Below are 19,474 nucleotides of genomic sequence, written 5' to 3' on the forward strand. Positions count from 1 at the left end.
GCTCACTTGGTCAGAGAGAGACGGCAAGAAATTCTGGCTCCCTGCGGAGTCCATTTCCCCATCCGTGCCGTACTCCTCTCCCTCCCTGAGAAGGGTTGGCTCACCACTCCTGAAAATAAGTCGGAGATCCTTATGCTAATCTATTAAACTGTTAAAACTTGAATAAAAAACAAAGCCAAAAACTTTACCTAGCATTGGGGTAAAAATTTCTCCTACAAATTTACACCCTGCAGTTCCATTCTTTTGAATTACACACAAAAAACCCACAAGATACCGTTTTTGTTCTGCTTAAACTTTGATGGCAAAGCAAAGAAGTACTGAACATTAAAAGCAACACTTTCCTTTAATAAAAAGTGTAATCTCCCAGCAGCATGCTTTTCTGGAAAATGATTTTGGTGGATGAATCATTTGGCCCATCAAGTTCCGCTAGGTCCAGAGTGACAGTGGATGGTATTCTGGATGGTATTTACTGTACAGAGCTCTCGTTTGCTCCCTCATGGATGGGATTTTTAAGAATATGTGCTTTGCTCACTGGATACATATCTAAAACTACATTTTAGGAAAAATCCTTCGAGGTAGCTGCCAAGAAGGAAAGGACTTAGACTGAAACACCCAGGAGAGTCAGCCCCCAAAATACTACAGAAGTGCATCGCTGTTTATGCATGCTGGAAGGGATGCACGCCCGAGGCATCGCTGGGGATGCTGGGTGTGTTGCAGAGCCCCCGCAGTGGCTCTGGGGGGGACTGGGGGTCCCCCCCCAGCCCCTCCAGCCGAGCCCTTTGCACCATCACAGTCCCCCAGTGCCAAGACGTGGGTGTCCTGGTTTGTTTTTTGGGTTTTTTTTACAGTTCAATTTTCAGAATCTGCTCAGCATTTTCCTATTTTTCCCTCCCAAGTAGGAAAAAGTATTTAAGTTGCAGCTTTTTCACCCAATAATTTAAAAAGCAGGAGAACAAGAAACCAAAGTGTCCTTCCCTTCGCACTTACCTGGCCACAACTCTAAAGAAAAACAGAATTCAAACCAGCAATTTTCTGATCACTATGAAGAGATCTGAAATCGTGACACATTCAGACATTTCAAGAAATAACCCAGGCATTTTGTGCCGGTGCGAGGGGCTGCTCATGGCCCCGCCGTTGGCCAGGCCCCGTCCGGGCACGCTGAGCCCCAGCAGCCCCCAGCCAGACCCAGGCACATCTCTGTTTTCCCATGAGCAGAGTGGCAGTGAGAACAGAAGCCTTTTGTGAAGTTGCATTAATATTTTTCAAGCACTTTGAAGTTGAAAAGCACTACAAATAACACGTATATTATAAAGTTCTGGGATAAAGCATTCATTGGTGCTGAGATCCGAGCATGAGCTGGGGAACTCTGCCTGTCTCTCATCATGAGAGACAACTGCAAGTCTTCAAGTTGTCACTGAACCACTGTGAAATGCTAAATGGTTTTGAAATCTTATTTTTGGGTACAGAGCTGACATTCTTAATTTGCATTTTCATTGTTCGGGAAAACAGAGGCTAGTTTCTAGGGAGATCCGTTACACGTGACAACAGAAGAGAAGAAAGGAGTTTGTGGACCCCCGCAGTGGCTGACCCCAAGTTTTGGCCAGGCCCCGTCCGGGCACGCTGAGCCCCAGCAGCCCCCAGCCAGACCCAGGCACATCTCTGTTTTCCCATGAGCAGAGTGGCAGTGAGAACAGAAGCCTTTTGTGAAGTTGCATTAATATTTTTCAAGCACTTTGAAGTTGAAAAGCACTACAAATAACACGTATATTATAAAGTTCTGGGATAAAGCATTCATTGGTGCTGAGATCCGAGCATGAGCTGGGGAACTCTGCCTGTCTCTCATCATGAGAGACAACTGCAAGTCTTCAAGTTGTCACTGAACCACTGTGAAATGCTAAATGGTTTTGAAATCTTATTTTTGGGTACAGAGCTGACATTCTTAATTTGCATTTTCATTGTTCGGGAAAACAGAGGCTAGTTTCTAGGGAGATCCGTTACACGTGACAACAGAAGAGAAGAAAGGAGTTTGTGGACCCCCGCAGTGGCTGACCCCAAGTTGGGGTACCCAAACACCCCCAACGCAGATTAATCCAAGCAAAGCAGCTGGCAGGCACAAAGGCATTCCCAGCTCAGCTATCATCAGCAAAATGACCTCACCTTAGATATGCAAGGAGTTGAGATAAGTGAGGTTTGGGGACGTAGGTCTAAGTTCATCACCCCCCACAGACCTGTGGCATGGCCTGTGGCCCTGGGAAGCCCTTTGCCCACACCCTTTTCTGAAGCACCATCCCTTTCTTGCAATGCTTCTTCTGGGACAAACTAATTTCTAGGTGACTTCTTATCCTTACGTGCCAATGTGCTGCCCAGCCAAGGAGCTGCTTACTCCCCTTCGTGATATTCGTCAGCAAGAGCGTACGTATTTCAGACAGACCCTGGAAGGTCTCACCAAAACTGCTTGGGTCAGGGCTGAGCCGCTTCGTCCAAACCCCAGTGAGGGCAATGGAGAGATTCCCAGTGAGTGCTGGGGTTTGGCCAGGATCTGAAGGTTTTACAGCCTCTCTGCGCTCCCTTCACTCCTGCAGCACAGAAAACACACAGCTCACGGCAGCAGGAGCCTACACCCCCAGGCAGCTGAGCTGGATGCCTCCTAAAGGTGTTAAACTCACCGAGCTTTATCGTCCATCTGCTCTAAGTTGAGGCTTTTTCATCATTCACTACTTCCTCTGGTCCCTGCAAGGCTGAGAAGCGTGTGGATGACTTCATTTTCTTTTTCCAGACATTAAGAAATGCTGATGAGGGACCCGTCCATTAAATTGGTCATTGGTATGCACAGGGGGAAAGGCACTGCTCTTACAGCAGGCTCTTTCTGCCATATCCAAATCTCTCTGCCAGGGAGCCAAGAATGTGTTTTGAGAAAGTTAATAAAAGTAATCAGCCTTCATAAAGGAAAAAGAAGAATATAATGTTGGGGGGGGAGCTGTAACCAGTTTGAGTTTTCATTCTCTCAGCTGAGCAAATAGCAGGGAACGGCCACCAAAACTTCAGGAACACAGCATGAAAACGCAAAAGAAACGTCCGCGCTGGCAGGGAGTCAGCAGAGCAAAAGGGGGATGGGAACCCGGCTGCTGCACAAGCAAAGGGAGCACACAGGGGTTTGGGAGACGGCCTGAGAACAGAGTGGGAAACACGCAGCAGGGCGAGGAAGAGGCAAATTAATTCACAGAACAAGCAACTTCCACCAGCCACCATGAAATCCCAAACGCTGGTCCTGCCACTACCAGACCCATGGACACCCTCGGCCACAGCTCCCCAGGGCACGAGCTGTTTGCCACATAAACCACCATCACCGCCCGCCCCCTCCCCAGGGCACCCACACCGGGGCTGACACGTTATTGCGAGATTTTGGTTGCTAAGGTCTGCCCACCACACTGCAAAGCCCAAGTGCTAAATCAGAGTCAACGCACCAGAAGACGCGAAGTTTTTTGTTTATGTAAGAGTAAGATTTGCTGTTAGGCACCAGGCACGGAGAGAATCTGCTTCCCTTATTTTTAAATGCTGTGTGGTGCGAATTTAATGTGCAGAAAAGGTGCCAGACTACCAACCCTGCAGAACAAAACTGCCTGTTTAGCGAGGAGCTAGCTGAGCTCTCGGAACAGCATTTATCTGCAGAGGCACCGCAGCATCACAGCCCAGCCCAGCCAGGCCGGGGAGGAAGAACTTGCCCAGAGCTCGCAGGTCAGCCAGGTTTGCAGCACACAAGGGAGCACAGATGGGTGCACACAGTGAGGGTTTCGTTCAGAAATCTTACAACTAACCCTTACTTTTCCCTTAGTCCATGCCTGAAAAGTGCCAGCATCTGCACAATGCTCAGGTGTTTGGCCAGCCCGACGTGGTTTATAAAGGCTCAGGTATACTTACGTCTTTTTTCACGGATCCCTTTTCACTCTGTCACTTCCTTGTGGCCATCACCTCTTTTTTTCCTTTACTTTGACAGTTGTGGAAATTCTTTCCAGAAGGTCCGAAAGATCTGAGAATTCCCCCCCACACACACCCTGCAATGGGATCCTTGGCCCCGCTGCAGAGGGGCACTTTCTCTCCTGGGCTTGATAGCTTTTGAGGAACACACCCAACGCAAGAGGTCACCAATGCCAAGAGATGGCTGTTTGCTGCACCACAACCTGCCAGCCCCAGAGATTAACACCGAGCCCTTGGGCTCGCTCCAGGGGGCTCCATCGGATATTTGCATGCCAGGAACCTGACCAATGTGCAGAAACTGTTAATAGCACAAATCTCAGTGTCAGCTTCACTTCAAAGAAGCTTCTGTTTTCTGTGGTGGGACGGTGCCCCTTTGAATGTTATATTACTTTTATAACTTAAATATTGGAGTATTAGGCTGCTCTGTACCACAAATTACACCCATAGCAACAGGATCTCTTTTAAAGAAATCTGCTCCAATTATTTCCCTTTCCATTATCACCGAGGGGCAAGAAAAGAGCATCACGTCTTTGTTTTGACTGAAGTAGAAGATGAGATTGTTCTTGCTCTGTCACACTTGATCGATGTTCTGGCTCCGCTGAAGCTATTGAACATAAATTCAAGCCATCCAGCCATCACATATGCACACTCTGCACCTAGACACACACCGAGCCACTCTTCTTTCTATGAAGAAATGCAGAGAAGGGAATATACTCCGATTTCTGGCCTGCTTTCTTTTTAATGGAACCAGCAGCACAGGCCTGTTTTGGCAGGGCTGCACCCCCTGGTTCCATTTTGTGTCCGCTACCCCCGGGCTCACCGAGCACAGCGCGATGGCTCTACAGCAGCTCTTGTGAAAGCATCTGCCCTTCGAGGGGGAGCAAGTCTGACGGAGCTCGGACTGACATCATCTTCTGACCAGCCGTGGATAATCCAGAGCATTTTCTTCTTTAACAGAAGCATCTATGAATCCTTAATGTGGTAAAAACTTCTCACCATTTCTCGACTACAGCTCAAGTTGCCAAAACCCCCCCACCAAACCGATGTTTCCAACCACATTTGCTGTAAAACCTTTAACTTGAATGAAAGAAAAGAATTTAGAATGATTCAATCCCTGTTCCCCGACACAACCAACAAGAAGATTCTGGCGCAAGTATTGCTATACCAACATAAATAGCCCATATTTCATGTCAAGGAATCTGATGTGCAAATTTTTTTATAGGCACCATAGATCATCACCATCTGTCTTGACAAGTTAATTGTCTGCAGTTTTTCTAGGTAAACTAGAAACTTAAAAACCTAACAAAACAAATGAGTTGAACGATGACACAGGCAGAGCTTGAGCTGCATGGGCTTATGGCTCTGGAAACATGCGGATTCTGAGATGCTTGGGTGCACCCTAAAAAGAAAATTTAGAGTGGTCAAACACGCTGCTCTCAGTGCTACTTATAGGAGAGATATTGTATACATAGCAAAAGAATTGCTTGCAGAGCAGGATCTCTGAGGGAAAAAAAAAAACAACACAGCTTAACTTGACAAATCTGGGAATAAAAGATTAATTATCAAAGTAGGGAATAGAATCCAGGGTTTGTAAGATATTGCTAAGGGCCAGTAATGCCACAACCCATACACTTAAGTAAAACAGTACAAACTATATTAGATGACAACTTTCAGGAGAAAATAGGGATGCAAGGGCTTTGGTTCTAACAAACCAGATTTTATGCATAACAACTGTTTATTAGTTGTATTGTGGAAATCTTAAAGCGGCCATGTGAAGAGCAGCCAAGCATTATAAAGGGTGGAGATTTATGCTAGACAGGAGGGAGAGGGGCACCGTCCCCATGACATGCTCTTGGGTTACGAGGAGCTCGACACTGCAGACGGATCCGAGGACGCAGCCACTGTACTTGTGTGTCACAGAACCATAGAATCGTTCGGGTTGGAAATGCCCTTTAAGCTCACCAAGCCCAACCGTTCCCCTAACCCTGCCATCCCACCACTAAACCCTGTCCCTAAGCACCTCGTCTGCCCGGCTTTTAAATCCCTCTGGGGATGGGGACTCGACCCCTTCCCTGGGCAGCCCCTTCCAGTGCCTGACAGCCCTTTCATTGAAAAAAATTTTCCTGATGTCTAAACCCAGCCTCTGTGCCCCGTCCCTTGGTAGATGCTGTAACTCTGGTTGATAGCAGGAACTGATCTGATGTTGGGGCAGTGAGTGTCCTGCAGAGAAGGGAGGCTGCACCCAGCGGAGGAGCCTACTGCAGGCAGAGATCTAACGAAGCGGGATGGGGACGTACCACGAAGGCTCTGCCCGAGACCTCTGCCCGAGCAGCAGCAGAGCTCTTTCCAGAAACAGGTCCATGACTGCAGGCAGGAAAGGCACGAGCAAACCAGGCAAGCTGCGGACAAGCATGTTCACATCCCACACCGTAAGAAAGTTTACCCAGGACACCAAAGGGAAGTACCATACCGTCAAAAGATGTAAACGTTATTACGTTATTCCATAATCCATCTCCAAGTTACCGCTGTGCTCATGGCAGTGAGCAGCATCTCCTTCGGTCTCTTTTTCTGACTTGGCAAGGCCAAGTTTCAAGCTTGCAGTTTCATAAGAATTCAGTCTTCCAATATACACAGGGAACCCTACCAGCTGCGTTCTGTAAGTAGCTTCCTAAAGGGTAGAAGCTCTATTTGAAATGCAAAAAAAAATTTTAATTTTTTAGAGTTCAAATAATGTTTTAAAAAAAAAAAAATATCTTTCTGCCAATTCTTCATTAGTTCTTATCACCACACTGACAGCCTCCCATGAGACATCCAGATTTTTCTTATGAAAAACTGGAATTCAATAGAATAAAACCAGAACTTATTCCTGATATTAAATACAAGCTTTCTAAATTTAGATTGGGGTGACCTTGTCATTTAAATTTTCCAGAGGCAACAATGGGGGTTTATTCCTGTACAAGGAGCACGGGATTTGGCACCAACTGTAGCTTTAAGTGTGATATTTTAGCTCTAAAAGAGTCAAGGAGCCAAATACTCGGTTGGCGTGCATGCCCAAGCCTCCATTCATGTCCTCCGAGTTGAGACAATTTACACGAACCAAGAATCTGAACTCATAATTTTGCATTTTCACTGTAATTGCAACAGCTCCATATTTACAGCACAGCCTGAGCCAGTGCCCACTGGAGCCATCTGTAAGGCTTAATCTGATTTTCATAAGAGTTCAATTAAAGCCCTAGAAGAGTTTAAAAAAAAAAAAAAACAAACCCAAAGCTGTGTTGTAAACAGCTATGACTTCAATAAACAGTGGATGATTTGCTCTAAAAACAAAAGATCCCACTCAGGGCTATATACGTGACATGTAATGGCTAGGCAAGACATTTCAAAATAAATAATCTTTGGGGAACAAAATTAACTCTAAGAAATGCAACCGATGCATGCTAAACATTTCCAAAGCTGACAGTCAGAAGATCTCTACCATACCATCCTCAAACTCTTGGGGGAGAGCTCTTAGAAAAATTTAGAACCAAAACCAGCAGGGATTTTCATGAAGTTACAGAATTGAAATTGAAGTCAGAGAAAAAACGCTCCTTCATCCATAATATCTTCAGCGTAGAGAAAATGCCAGTGTAAAACAGAATAAAAATGTGGCGAGATGCGACCATCTCCCCCTTAACTAATTGACAGATAGCAGTAAATTAATAAGTGATGTTTATTAGATTAATATTCAAATATGGTGAACAGAATCAAAAGACTGCTCCATATAAATGAGTGATTTTGAAACCCCTGAAATTACAATGCCGACTCGGCGAAGTGAAGTGCATTTGAACCCTACCTCTCCTCTGTCATAGTCTTGCACATCTCATCAAGAACTCTTCACAGACTACAACGTTCAGGCACACAGATTTTTCTCCTCTCAGAGCCGTGCCAGGCGCTCCGTTGAGGAGAACTGGCACAGCTCCACTGAAATAAAAAGACTGAGGCTAACTTACACTGAGCACACGCCCGGCCCTCGCAAATGAATTTCCCATGGACCTATTTCTGCAGCCGTCAGCTCGGCAAAAAAACCCTTCACCAGTAGTTTTGCTTGATTCAAGGTCGCAGAATTTGGCCTCTACTTGTTTTTGGGTCCTCTTGATTTGATGCCATATGCTGAAGTGCTAAGCATAATTTGGCAGGGGCTCTTCCGTCCCCCAGCATCTTTTGTTTGGTATAGACATTAGGGAATAAATTAACGAGTTACACATCCTTTTCTTTACAGCAAAAAGAAGGGAAAAGTGTTTCAGATTTAGTTTCTGAATCGTGAACCAGCAAAGATTTATAATAAAAAATTTATATGCAAACCTCTGCAGTGTACTGAGTTTAAATCAACCCCATTACATAAAGACCCTTGCCTTAAAACATGGAAGTCAAATGCAAAAAAACCTGATTGTAACCAGAGCAAAAATCTGATTGACTACAGCAGCAGCCACTGCTCATTAGTAAGGTGTCCCACGGACAGCTGTAAAAATCTGAAATCACCCCCACACAGCTCTAAAATTTTAATTCTTGTACGTAATAAGTGGAGGAATACTGCAAATACACCCAGCTCAGTCCCTGGAAAATATTTCCCAGATTTAAAGTTGTTTCTTCAAGTGTAAAAGGAGGACTGCTTACCTGGAGAGACTACACAAACGCCCCCCTCTGCCTCCCCAGCTGCAAAAGTATGAACAGTGTGCAAGACCAGAAATCTTTATGGACAAAGTTTATCATTCACACTTGTTTCTTTCATTTTTAAATATCCCATTTTTTTTTTTTTTTCAGTTTGTATTCCTAAAGGGCCAGGTTTGTGGAGAATTTAGCAGAACTCATATAGATAAATAACCTGGTAACCATTCTTATCCCCAAAAGATTTAGATTAATTTGGATACAGCTTTGACAAACATTAAATCTCTTCTTTAATGATGTTCCTCAAACAAAACAGTTAGCAAAATATCTGAATTTCCTTGTATAATGTCACATTTTAATGTAAACATCAAATAATGTACCAAAAGTTTTACCGGGAAAAAAAAAAAAAAATTAAAGCGGCACAATTCTTTATACCACTGGAGAAGGGGGAGGAAAAAGCCAGATTACAAACATTTACACATGCATAGTGGAAAAAAAATTAAACAAACAAACAAAAAAGTATTTTACTAAATTCACGCATTTTTTTTTAAAATAGTTATTAAATCTACTAAGCACCAACATACCTAAAAATTTATTTTCAGCTTCATGATTCATTTAAAAAACCTATCAAATTAACTTTTCAAACAAGCTTATATTACTAGCTTGTCCAAAAATAAAATGTAGAGTTTTTTTGTTTTTTTTCTTTTTTTTGTTTGTTTTTTTGTTTTTTATTGTTTATTTTAAAGTATACCAATACTTTTTATCTGAATGTTTCCAAACAATGGCATAGGTGTCTGCAAAGAATGCCTTTACTTTACCCTACAGTGGATGGAAAATACAATACCACATCATACAGAATCTAAAACTATAAAAGTCTGAGAATGCAGCATCCCTTCACAAAAAAGCTGATAAAACTGAAAGTATTTAGAAGATGCTGCACTTTTATTAAAAAAAAAAAATTAAATGAATTTAAGCAGAAATAACATACATTTTTACATTAACTGGCCATTTCTGGTACAGAAACCCAGCATAGTATGCTAATGTTATTGAATAAATGTAAATGCTACTTACAATCTTCTTAAATACAATTTAGACAAACTTTTTTTTTTTTTTACTTTTTTTCTTTTTTCCTTTTTTTTTTTCTTTTTAAAATTTGTACAGGTAACCTCTCGGCTGCTAGTTTAATGCAACATATCATTAACATTACACAAATTAAAAAATAACGTGTGTGTTTTCCTACAGAAAAGCTTCCAAAAAACCGACCCACATCAAAAAATGCAAAATAATGGAATATAATTAAAAAAAAATTAGTTGCAAGTCTAGCAGCAAAGCAATTAAGTGAGGATATATTTACTAATATAAACAAAGGGAATATTTGCAACTACAGGTGAAGCCCCAACTATCTTAGATCTACTGACACAAATAAAAATTAAATTCTCTCTAAAAAAAATAATCTGATTATTTAAAATAGGAGTAAAAGCCATTGCTACCTGATGAACTACCTAGGCTAAGTTCCTGAAACAAAGACAAAGGGTCGCTATTCTTTTTTGTCTGCTCAGGAGGAGGTTTGGGCTTTGGCGGAGCCCGCAGAGCACTTGCGTAGGACATGACAGGCTTGCTCCCACCAGCGTTCTGCTGGCTGTTGCTGTTCGACTCGACGATCTGCTTGTTGGGCATGAGAGGTGGGAACTGGCCAAGATGTTGTAGCACGCTGTAGTTGAAGGAATTGGATAGTTGTATGTTTTCGGCCTTCAGGTGTTCCTCTGGGGGCTTGACCGTCTTCGGTGGAGCTGCAAAAGGAGTAACCAGAGTTTGTCTAAGTGAACAGCTCTGACTCAGGAAATCTATCTATAGGTACCCCAAAGCAAGTACCAAAGGGGTACCAAAACTACCTCTTCTGGTAACCTTCCCCAACAACCAACACCAATTTTCTGTGTTTAGCCACTCTTGGTCCTAGGAAATTTCGTCATTAAGTTATCTAGCTTAATTTCCAACTGCTGGATCTTGTATTACCTTTGTCAGCAATGCTGAGAAGGCTGACGTTATTAAACATATTCTGCACGTGCATGTACCTACAGAATTTGTAACACTGAACCTGCAACTCTGCACAGGCGGATTTGCAGATGCACTGAAGGTAAGCTGCTTCAGAACGGGATATACTCCAATCTAAACACCTTATCCACTGAGACAGCACAAAGACTATTTCATTCTTCTTGCTTTATAGCTTAATAGGCTAAAATTAAAATTTACAGCACCATATAGAATTCATTCTCAAACAGCAATTCAGAGTCCTGAATGCCAACCAAGTAATTATTGATATTTTAGTAAATGCTAATTGATATGTTCGTGCTCCACATTTAACAACTCCTTTAACTATCAGAAAAAAATAGTGCTTTAAACCACAGGTATAAAACTGCTTTCAAGTGAATTTCCTGAATCCTAATGAGGTATCTTGCTTTTGCCTGGAGAATTCTGCTGTCTTACGTAGCTAGAGTATCCCTACACTGAAATGCAGGTATACGTTCTATCTAAGATAGCCTAGGAGCTGGGCAACTGATATATTCTGTAATTATTTCAATCTTTAAATGCATATATTATTTTTAAGTGCACATACAAAAATGTACCATCAAATGAGTACAAAAGTAGAAAGCCATAAACATATAGGTAAGTTTCTCAGTGGAAGGGTCACACGCAAGCTTCTGGTTTTGATAAAAGTACTCCAAAAAAACCCAAACCCCAAAAATACACAACACAACCCCAACCCATACAAGAATGAATATGGAAAGAACATAAGCAAAACAGTTCTGCTAGGGTTGCTATGATTCAAAAAAAAAAAAAAAACAAAAAACCACAACACCAAACCAAAAACCCAGAACACAAGCAAAAAAACCTCCCAAAAATAACCATGGCACTTGAGAGAAGACAAGTAATGACAGGCAGGGCCAGAGGTGAAAGCTATGTGTGGTAGAGGTGTCTAACTGAAGAAAAAATATGAAAAAACCCCATATTGAATAAGAACTTAAATCATTTTCCTTCTATCAACAGAAAAAGCAATGCAAATCAAGCTCTCTGATGGCAATTTTGGAAAGTGCCTGTCTATAACAACACCGAGCAATTCAGAGCAGCTCTCCTTGCACTCCATAAATCCACACCGACAGAACCAAATACTTGTGCCACAGCCATTTCTGATGTACAGGAACTATAAGCCCTTGAACGGTCTGGTGTCATGATTGCTCACTCTCAGGCAACGAATACAGGCACAGGACTAGCTCATAGCATCACAGTCTCATGGATTTTTATTTCATGGGTAAAAATCAATAGTAACCAGAAACACTGAAGTTATCGGTCATTAACCCTTAGCACTATAAAACACATTTGGGCTTTAAATACGATCATCATAGCCAGTGAGCTGTAAATGCAGAAAAGCACAGCAGCCATAAAAATGGAGATTTGTCTGCATGAACTATTAGATAGAGGGCAATGTTGCATATACATTTATTTACAAAACAGAAACGATGCTTAACTACAATAAAAAATATTTTCATAGCAGATGCAGACACCAGTCGAAACTTGCCCCGTTCATTTAGGATTTATCATTTGCCAGCAATGTATAGATATGATACTTTTTACATATGCATACTTCCTCTGAGGATTTTACTCACAAACACGTTCTCAATCTTTGCATTAAAGCAAGGAAATGTGGTATCAGCTGATCCCAGCGTAATCTTGCTAGGGTTCCTGAGCTCCTATTAGAGAGCCACACAGTCTAGAGAGCAACTTCAGAGATTGATGCCGCTCTCGATGACACATAGTATGCATTCAGCTCCTTGATTTTCAGTAAAAATATAAATAGACTGAAGGAGGTGCCCTGAGCTTGAAGCTTTGAACTTAGCACAAGAGATAGTGACATAAATACGTTTTTGTAAAGTAACATTTTCACACTTTGGAAATGAAAATGCACATTAGGAACTTAACACTCGAGCACTGTCGCCGATATAAACTGCTTTTTCTTCATTACACTGCATGTTTCTACTTCACAATTACTATACTATAAAATGACAAGATGGTTTAGCTTTATAAAATATGACCAAAACCAATTAGATCTTTTAAGGACAATAAACCCAGCTTATAAATATTTTTTCACAGTAATAAATGTTTTTAATATTCACACTGGAAGATTGCTTGTATTTTTATTAATTTTTTAAAATTATCGTTGGAGACCCTTAGAGCAAAATCATGGAAAAGAAACTGTACTATCCTGGTAATTTTGTTTTTCACAAACATTAAAAATATGGAGAACAGATAAATAGCTGCACCGCTCCAACTCTCTACTTGCAGTTTTTTTTAATCACTGAAAAGTTAATTTAGTTTCTCTCTGCTAAATCAATCAGCACAGCTAGCACCACCAGGGAAGCCAGGTTGCAGTGTGATTCTTCCACTGTGAGAGTTTAAAATTCAGCATTACTTTGATGAAGTACCAGAATTTACTAGGAATTACACTGAGATTACTAATTCAGTTTATGTTGTTTCTCCCCCCAGACTGTAATATCAACAAGAAATATCATTGATTCTAGAAACAAATAACCTGTCTTGCAAATAAATCCCACCAGTTACCTTAGCTCCTTTTAGCAAAAACTCAGTTGCGCTTGAAACCACTGTAAGAGAATATGTGGGTTTACTAGAACTTCTGTGAGAAGACTAAGGAGCAGAATTGCTTTTGGTAGATGAAGAATACTCAACCGTATTCTTCTGAAGACATCAGCAGTGTACCAGAACGTTGACAAGACAGCAAATTAAAATAGGATTACTCTAAGCAAACCTTTAACTACTAAAACAATGAATACTTTGAAAATCTTTGCTTAAATTTGTTTGGGGATCTGAAAAGATGGCCGAAAACATTTTGTGAAAAGAAAAAAATAAGCTGAACCCTTTCATTTAGACCCGCTCACCCCAGCCTAAATAGTCTTCTTAATGGAGCAGAGAGAGAAGCGGAGAAGCAAAGATCAAGTCTGTACGTACCTAATAACTCCCGGGGTGGAACTGCTCTGTTGGCTCCGTTGCATGGAATGTTTGGGTATGGGGCAGAGGAGGAGGAGTTTACCCACAACTCAGGTGATGAATAGTTGAAAGATGACTGGTTACTGTGGTCCTGAAGCTCTTTACACTGACCAAGACTGTCTTGAGGAGTGCTTAATTCTTCAGAACAAGCCTGGACTGAACTAGAGGAAATTCTTCTTTGGTACAACGGCCTGCCTGGTCCTCTTGGTTCATACTGCAAACAAAAAACAAAACAAAAAAGGCCTTTTGCTCCTTTTATTTAACTGCATGTATCAAATACCATTTTCCCATCCAATTTTCTTCCCTGCAATGCCTTACAGGAAAAAAATATTAAAAAAAAGAAAAAAAAAAAGTCCTTTGCATTTCAAGTTATATTTTGTATATCGCAGTCACTGATAATGTATTTTAATCACACAAAACAGACACAGAGTTTTAAAGGAAGTGCAAAGAGCGTCAACTGAAATTCCTTAATTCTTATCAACCTTTACACCTTACACTCCTACGTGGGAGATGTATCACACAGTGAGGAGGAAGATACCCAGCATTTACAAAAGAAGCAAAGATACAAGAGCAAGAGAAAATGTTCAATTACAATGTAGGGAGGAAAAAAAAAGGCTTTTAGTTTCCAAAAGACAAAAGAGTGACTGTATACCAGGATTTGGGGAAGCACAATACATTTGTATACTGGATTTTGTGTACACATACACAAAATAAATGCTCTGTAGAAGTGCATGCCCAGGAGAAATAATTCAGAGAATTTTATCTGAAACCACAGAAATTACTTGCTTCCATAAACTCTGTGGATCATGTAGCTGAAAATGGCAGGAGCTCCATCAATTAACCTGGTGGCTTCAAGAGTTCAGATTTAAGGACCCTCTAAACTCTTGACCCTCTAAACTTTCGCAAGATTCAAAGCAAGCCTGTTGTATTAGTTTGTTTAAAAAAAAATAAACACAGTATTTGCTTCTGACTAACAAGAGTGCAAATAGCAGAAGTCATAAAGGTAAATCTATACTTGGTAAAGTAAAAAGTAAACATCCTAATGAAATGTCATAAAAAATTAGCTAAATAAACATCAAATAACTTGCTTGCAATGCCCCAATGTTGTTATTATAGCATCCACAAAAAAATAGATAGGGAAAAGAGTGCATGAAAGAAAACTGTATTATCTTATTATAGCTGCCACACTATTATGATATATCAGGCGAACAGCACTTAAGATATCCTGTCACTCTACTCTCTTGAGGATGTTCTTTAACAACAAAAAAACAAAATTCAGAAGCTACTGCCCAAACCCTCTACTTTTTATTGAGTTTAATGGGCAGTTTCGGTAAGCAATCAGGAAGTTATCAAAGTTCTGGACACTTGCAAGTACAGAATAACTTAAGTATTCCCTTTGATACACAGTTCAAATCTGGTTTGACTAAACATATGCAAAAGCTTTCAAGTATCAGGCCAATGAACAGTTTTATAAATAGTGATTGAAAAAACAGCTTAGTAAGGATACTAAAAGTCATGACATTTCCCCTGACACCTGCCTTATATGAGGGATCTCTTAAAAATACACCTAAAATGGCATTTTCATATCTTTGTATCTCCAGTCCTACCTAGCAGCTAAACTAGCAGTCCTGGAAAGTTTACATGCAAGTCTCTGTCTTGTAACACTTTTATTGCTTTTGGCATTTCTGTCACATATTTTGAAAGGAAGAAGAAATAAGAACTAAAGCAAATTTGCACTAATGACATAAAGGCTCACTATTTGTCTTCAGATAGCAGGAGCTGTCACAAACTCTGCAGGAAAATTTATTAGTTTATTACTGCTGAAAAGCCATTGTTCCCATGTCCTGCTGTACTGATGGCATTAACTGTTGTCACAAAGTATTAGATTTTATACAAGGTGGCATGGCTAAATGGACTGAGACAGAGTTTTTAAATGTCTATAAAACCAAACCTTACCACAGCTCTAGCTGGGCCCGAGGACTCCATTAGCCTCTCTGGATCAGTATAAGACAGAAATTTGTAAAATGCACTGGAGTTGAATTTTAGTTATTTTGCTCAGGTACATAAACTAAATATTTTGTATTTGCAGAAGTCAAAAGACATTTAAGTATGTGTTAGGTGGGATAGTGATGAGCAGGGATACCACCACAGCTTCTGTAAAACCTTGACAGAGATGCATCACAGAACAAGCCACTTAACGTGATGTACAAATACTGGATTACATGCAGTCAGTGCAAGATTATCTGAGAATATTAATTCTGACATTCCTGGAATACAACCTGGCTCCAGCATATTCCATGTCTACATATCACACACTCCTTAGCACTCTGGATTCCAACAGGGATTAAAAACAGCTGTTCAAAACGTGACCTGTCCTAGTTGTATGTGCTTGCATAGTCTGCATCCCATAACACAGAATCACAGAATCGCAAGGGTTGGAAGGGACCTCGGGAGATCATCTAGTCCAACCCCCCTGCTAAAGCAGGCTCTCCTAGAGCATTCTACACAGGACTTCGTCCAGGCGGGCTTTGAATATCTCCAGAGAAGGAGACTCCACAACCCCCCTAGGCAGCCTGTTCCAGTGCTCTGTCACCCTTAGAGTAAAGAAGTTTTTCCTCATATTCAACTGAAACCTCTTATGTTTCCATTTGCACCCATTGCCCCTAGTCCTGTCGCTGGACACCACTGCAAACAGACTGCTTCCATGCTCGTGACTTCCGCCCTTAAGATATTTGTACGTGTTGATGAGGTCCCCTCTCAGTCTTCTCTTCTTCAGGCTGAACAAGCCCAACTCTCTCAGCCTTTCCTCGTAGGGGAGATGCTCCAGTCCCTTTATCATCCTAGTTGCTCTCCTCTGGACTCTCTCTAGTCCACACACCCTTAGAGTCCAGAACAAAAAAAAGATCAAGAGGGACAGAGCCAGCTCTGGTGTGGCAGGGTTTGTGCTGGACCCAGATTAACGCAGCACAGCTGGATCTCTCTGCACTGATTTCCAACACTCTGAGCCCCCAAAATACAGGATGGCTTTACACAGAATTAGCTCAGGCCAGGTGGGATTTATTAAATCAGTTTTTGTACCATGCTAAAACAACTGTACTGCTCTGGTCTCAAGCTCCTATGAAAAGTTACCCAACCATGTTCACAGTTTAATACTGAGCCAAATGGCTGGCTGATTTAAGCTGACTTTCCAGAGAGTCATTTCATGAGTTTGCACCTGAGGTGTGGTTAGTTTGCACTGCAGATAAATGCCAGTCAGATAATAGAGCAATGATTGCAACAAAACTCTGAGTAACATTCAAAAAGCCAAGACCTCCTGTTTAGTAGACAAAGTGCTATACCTCCAGTGATGAGACACAAATATGCATATGGTGAACAGAGAAGCCATAGAGAAAATTTTCACCTCACAGTAATTCCCAGTGTGAGCTTTTAATACAGGAGGTATTTTGCATTCATGACCACTTCAGAATATAATTTGATATTGAAATTACATGACAATTGCATACATAGACAAAAATGCCTACCTCTTCTAAGCTGTGGAGCGAAGAAGCAGATACTGCTCGAGATGTGAGTGGATGAAATGGCTCCTGACCGACTGCATGCTGATGATTCTGTATTTGTATAAAAGGGTTTTGTTGCGACCTATGGGGCAATGGAGGTATACCATAATGAAAGCCCTGCCCCATAAGGTGATTCTGCTGTAGGTTAGCGTAAGTCCACGATCCATCAGGTTGCAGGTACTTCAAGGGAGATGGGGTTATATGTTCAGATGGCATTGAGAAAGGGGGATTGTATATTTGGGGTAAATGCTGCTGAAATGCTGGGTTACTGGGTATTTCAATGTCTCTGTTGTTTTCAGTGAAGTTAGGGAAGTGACCGCTGTGGTTAGAGTTGCAGGAAGGAGAAGGGAGTGCTGGTGGGCTTCTGGGCTGAACTTGTCTGTATTGCAACAGTCTTGACTGAGGGGGTGGCATTTCAGCTAAGTCCCGACTTTCACTTTGATCACGGTGTGACAGTTCTCTGAGCAAATCCTGGAATCTGTATTGACAGAATAAATGTATCAAGAAAAAGAAAAAATGTTTTGCTGAAATCCCACTCTTTTAAAGGTTGAGAGAACTCAAAGCATAAAACACTGAATTTAAACACATCTTTGCGCTTACTGACCCTAACTTCAAAGGATATGACTGTGAGCAATCAGAAATTAGGCACAAGAGGATTAATTGGATGAAATACCTACCTGAATCATCTCAAAGTTTTAATAACTCTTGAGATTTCCTTTTCAGTCAGAAGAATCAATTTTTTGTTATCTCTTAAGAGACAACTAAGGTAAGGACTTCCTGCTTTATTATACAAAGTAAAAAACTTCACATAGTTAAAGAAAATTTTAACCCCTTAAAGGGCAAAAACCCAGAACAATCAGGGATTCCCCTCACTTGCACAGTGGACTTCCAAACTTCTTCAAAAGGTCAAGAATATTCAATTCAGCACTTCACAGAGTCAGGTAAGAGAGCATTTAGAGGTTTTACCATGGCTATAACCAGATGGAAAACAAAGCATAGTGGGAGATGACAGTAAAAAGAGGCAATTTAAAAATCCAGCCTTTACAATATACATGATTAAAGCTGATGACCACTGGAACCATTTTTCTGTTTATGTTCAACAGCTTCCTTTCTTGCCCCCTAAGGCTCCATCTCAAATATAAACTTTTTTTTTTTTTTTAATATGCTTTTAAAAGCAAAGGCTTTTTGAAAAGGAAGCAAAGTTTGGGTTTTATTGGGGAGCAGTGTTTGGGAAGGCGTTGGTTTGTTTCCTTTCAAGCACATAAATCTGAGACTGCTGATTCAATTTGAAGAAATTACAACTTAAATAGGCCTTAACTACACTCAGACACCTCTTTCATAAACACAAGACTGTTACTCTCTATCCATTCCTTATTCCATAAATACAGCACTGAAAAGCTCCATAAAAGTATTTTTTCCACTACAGCTTAACTACCCAATATACTAACAGAATAAAGCACAACACATAATAAAAGCATAGTTGTAAGTCAGCCTGCCAACTCTTTTAACCTTCATAATAACAGCAGCAAAAAGCAATACCTTTAAGTGTCTTGCACTTGATCACAGTGTTACAGATAGGTGCCCACTGCTCAATTTTACACAATCTCTGATGACCCAGTAAACAAATACCTTGAGTATGTTGCCTCTGTTTCATCTTCTGTATTACTGGCAAGTTTCCAGTTTGCCCTAACTTGCTGCTGTTGATGCAATCCAATTGGTTGCTGAGGAAGATGTGGTAGATGAGGATGGTGATGGTGTTGATATGGAATAGTGCCTTGACTGAGATAGGCATTATGTTCATTCCATTGCTGTAACCTGGCTTGTTGTTGCTGCCTTATTGTTTCCAAAGCTACATTTCCATGCATACGATCTATAAAAATAGTTTTAAAAAAAAAATTTATCTAATGCCCCTTTTTAAAGATCTTTATGTCAAAAAAAAAAAAAAAGAATATTTTTTTTATACAGTATATTCCAGGCCCTATTATATACTAACTGCATTGCAGTGTATAACCTGGTTATTTAAATCACATGGAAAATCATATAAACATGAATCTTCTAATAAAGTGCTGAATATTCAAACATGCCTCAAGCAGCAAATTATGTTCAATGACATTACTTATGGAAACTAACCCAACAATGACCCAATTCAGAGCAATATGCCTGAAAAGGTAAATACCTCCTTCATTTTCACTTCAATGTAATTATAATTGCACACTCTGAATTTAAATAAAGGAAAGTCA

At 40.9% G+C, this 19,474-nt stretch overlaps 1 protein-coding gene across 1 annotated transcript in view; it reads right to left on the bottom strand.

The window, feature by feature from the left end:
* Positions 1–9,327: 9,327 nt before the first annotated feature.
* The window catches only part of HELZ (helicase with zinc finger), an 89,887-nt gene continuing 79,740 nt past the window's right edge, over positions 9,328–19,474 (bottom strand). Inside the window, exons 28-32 of the mRNA XM_035897709.1 lie at positions 19,470–19,474; positions 18,864–19,107; positions 17,199–17,712; positions 13,639–13,891; positions 9,328–10,409 (exon numbers count right to left, since the gene is read on the bottom strand). The exon at positions 19,470–19,474 is cut by the window's right edge and continues 560 nt beyond it. Of these exons, the coding sequence (XP_035753602.1) occupies positions 10,078–10,409; positions 13,639–13,891; positions 17,199–17,712; positions 18,864–19,107; positions 19,470–19,474 (1,348 nt within the window). The 3' untranslated portion in view covers positions 9,328–10,077. The remainder of the gene's footprint in view (positions 10,410–13,638; positions 13,892–17,198; positions 17,713–18,863; positions 19,108–19,469) is intronic.

The sequence above is a fragment of the Egretta garzetta genome, unplaced genomic scaffold, assembly GCF_000687185.1.
Source record: "Egretta garzetta isolate BGI_Z169 unplaced genomic scaffold, ASM68718v1 scaffold787, whole genome shotgun sequence".
NCBI lineage: Eukaryota > Metazoa > Chordata > Aves > Pelecaniformes > Ardeidae > Egretta > Egretta garzetta.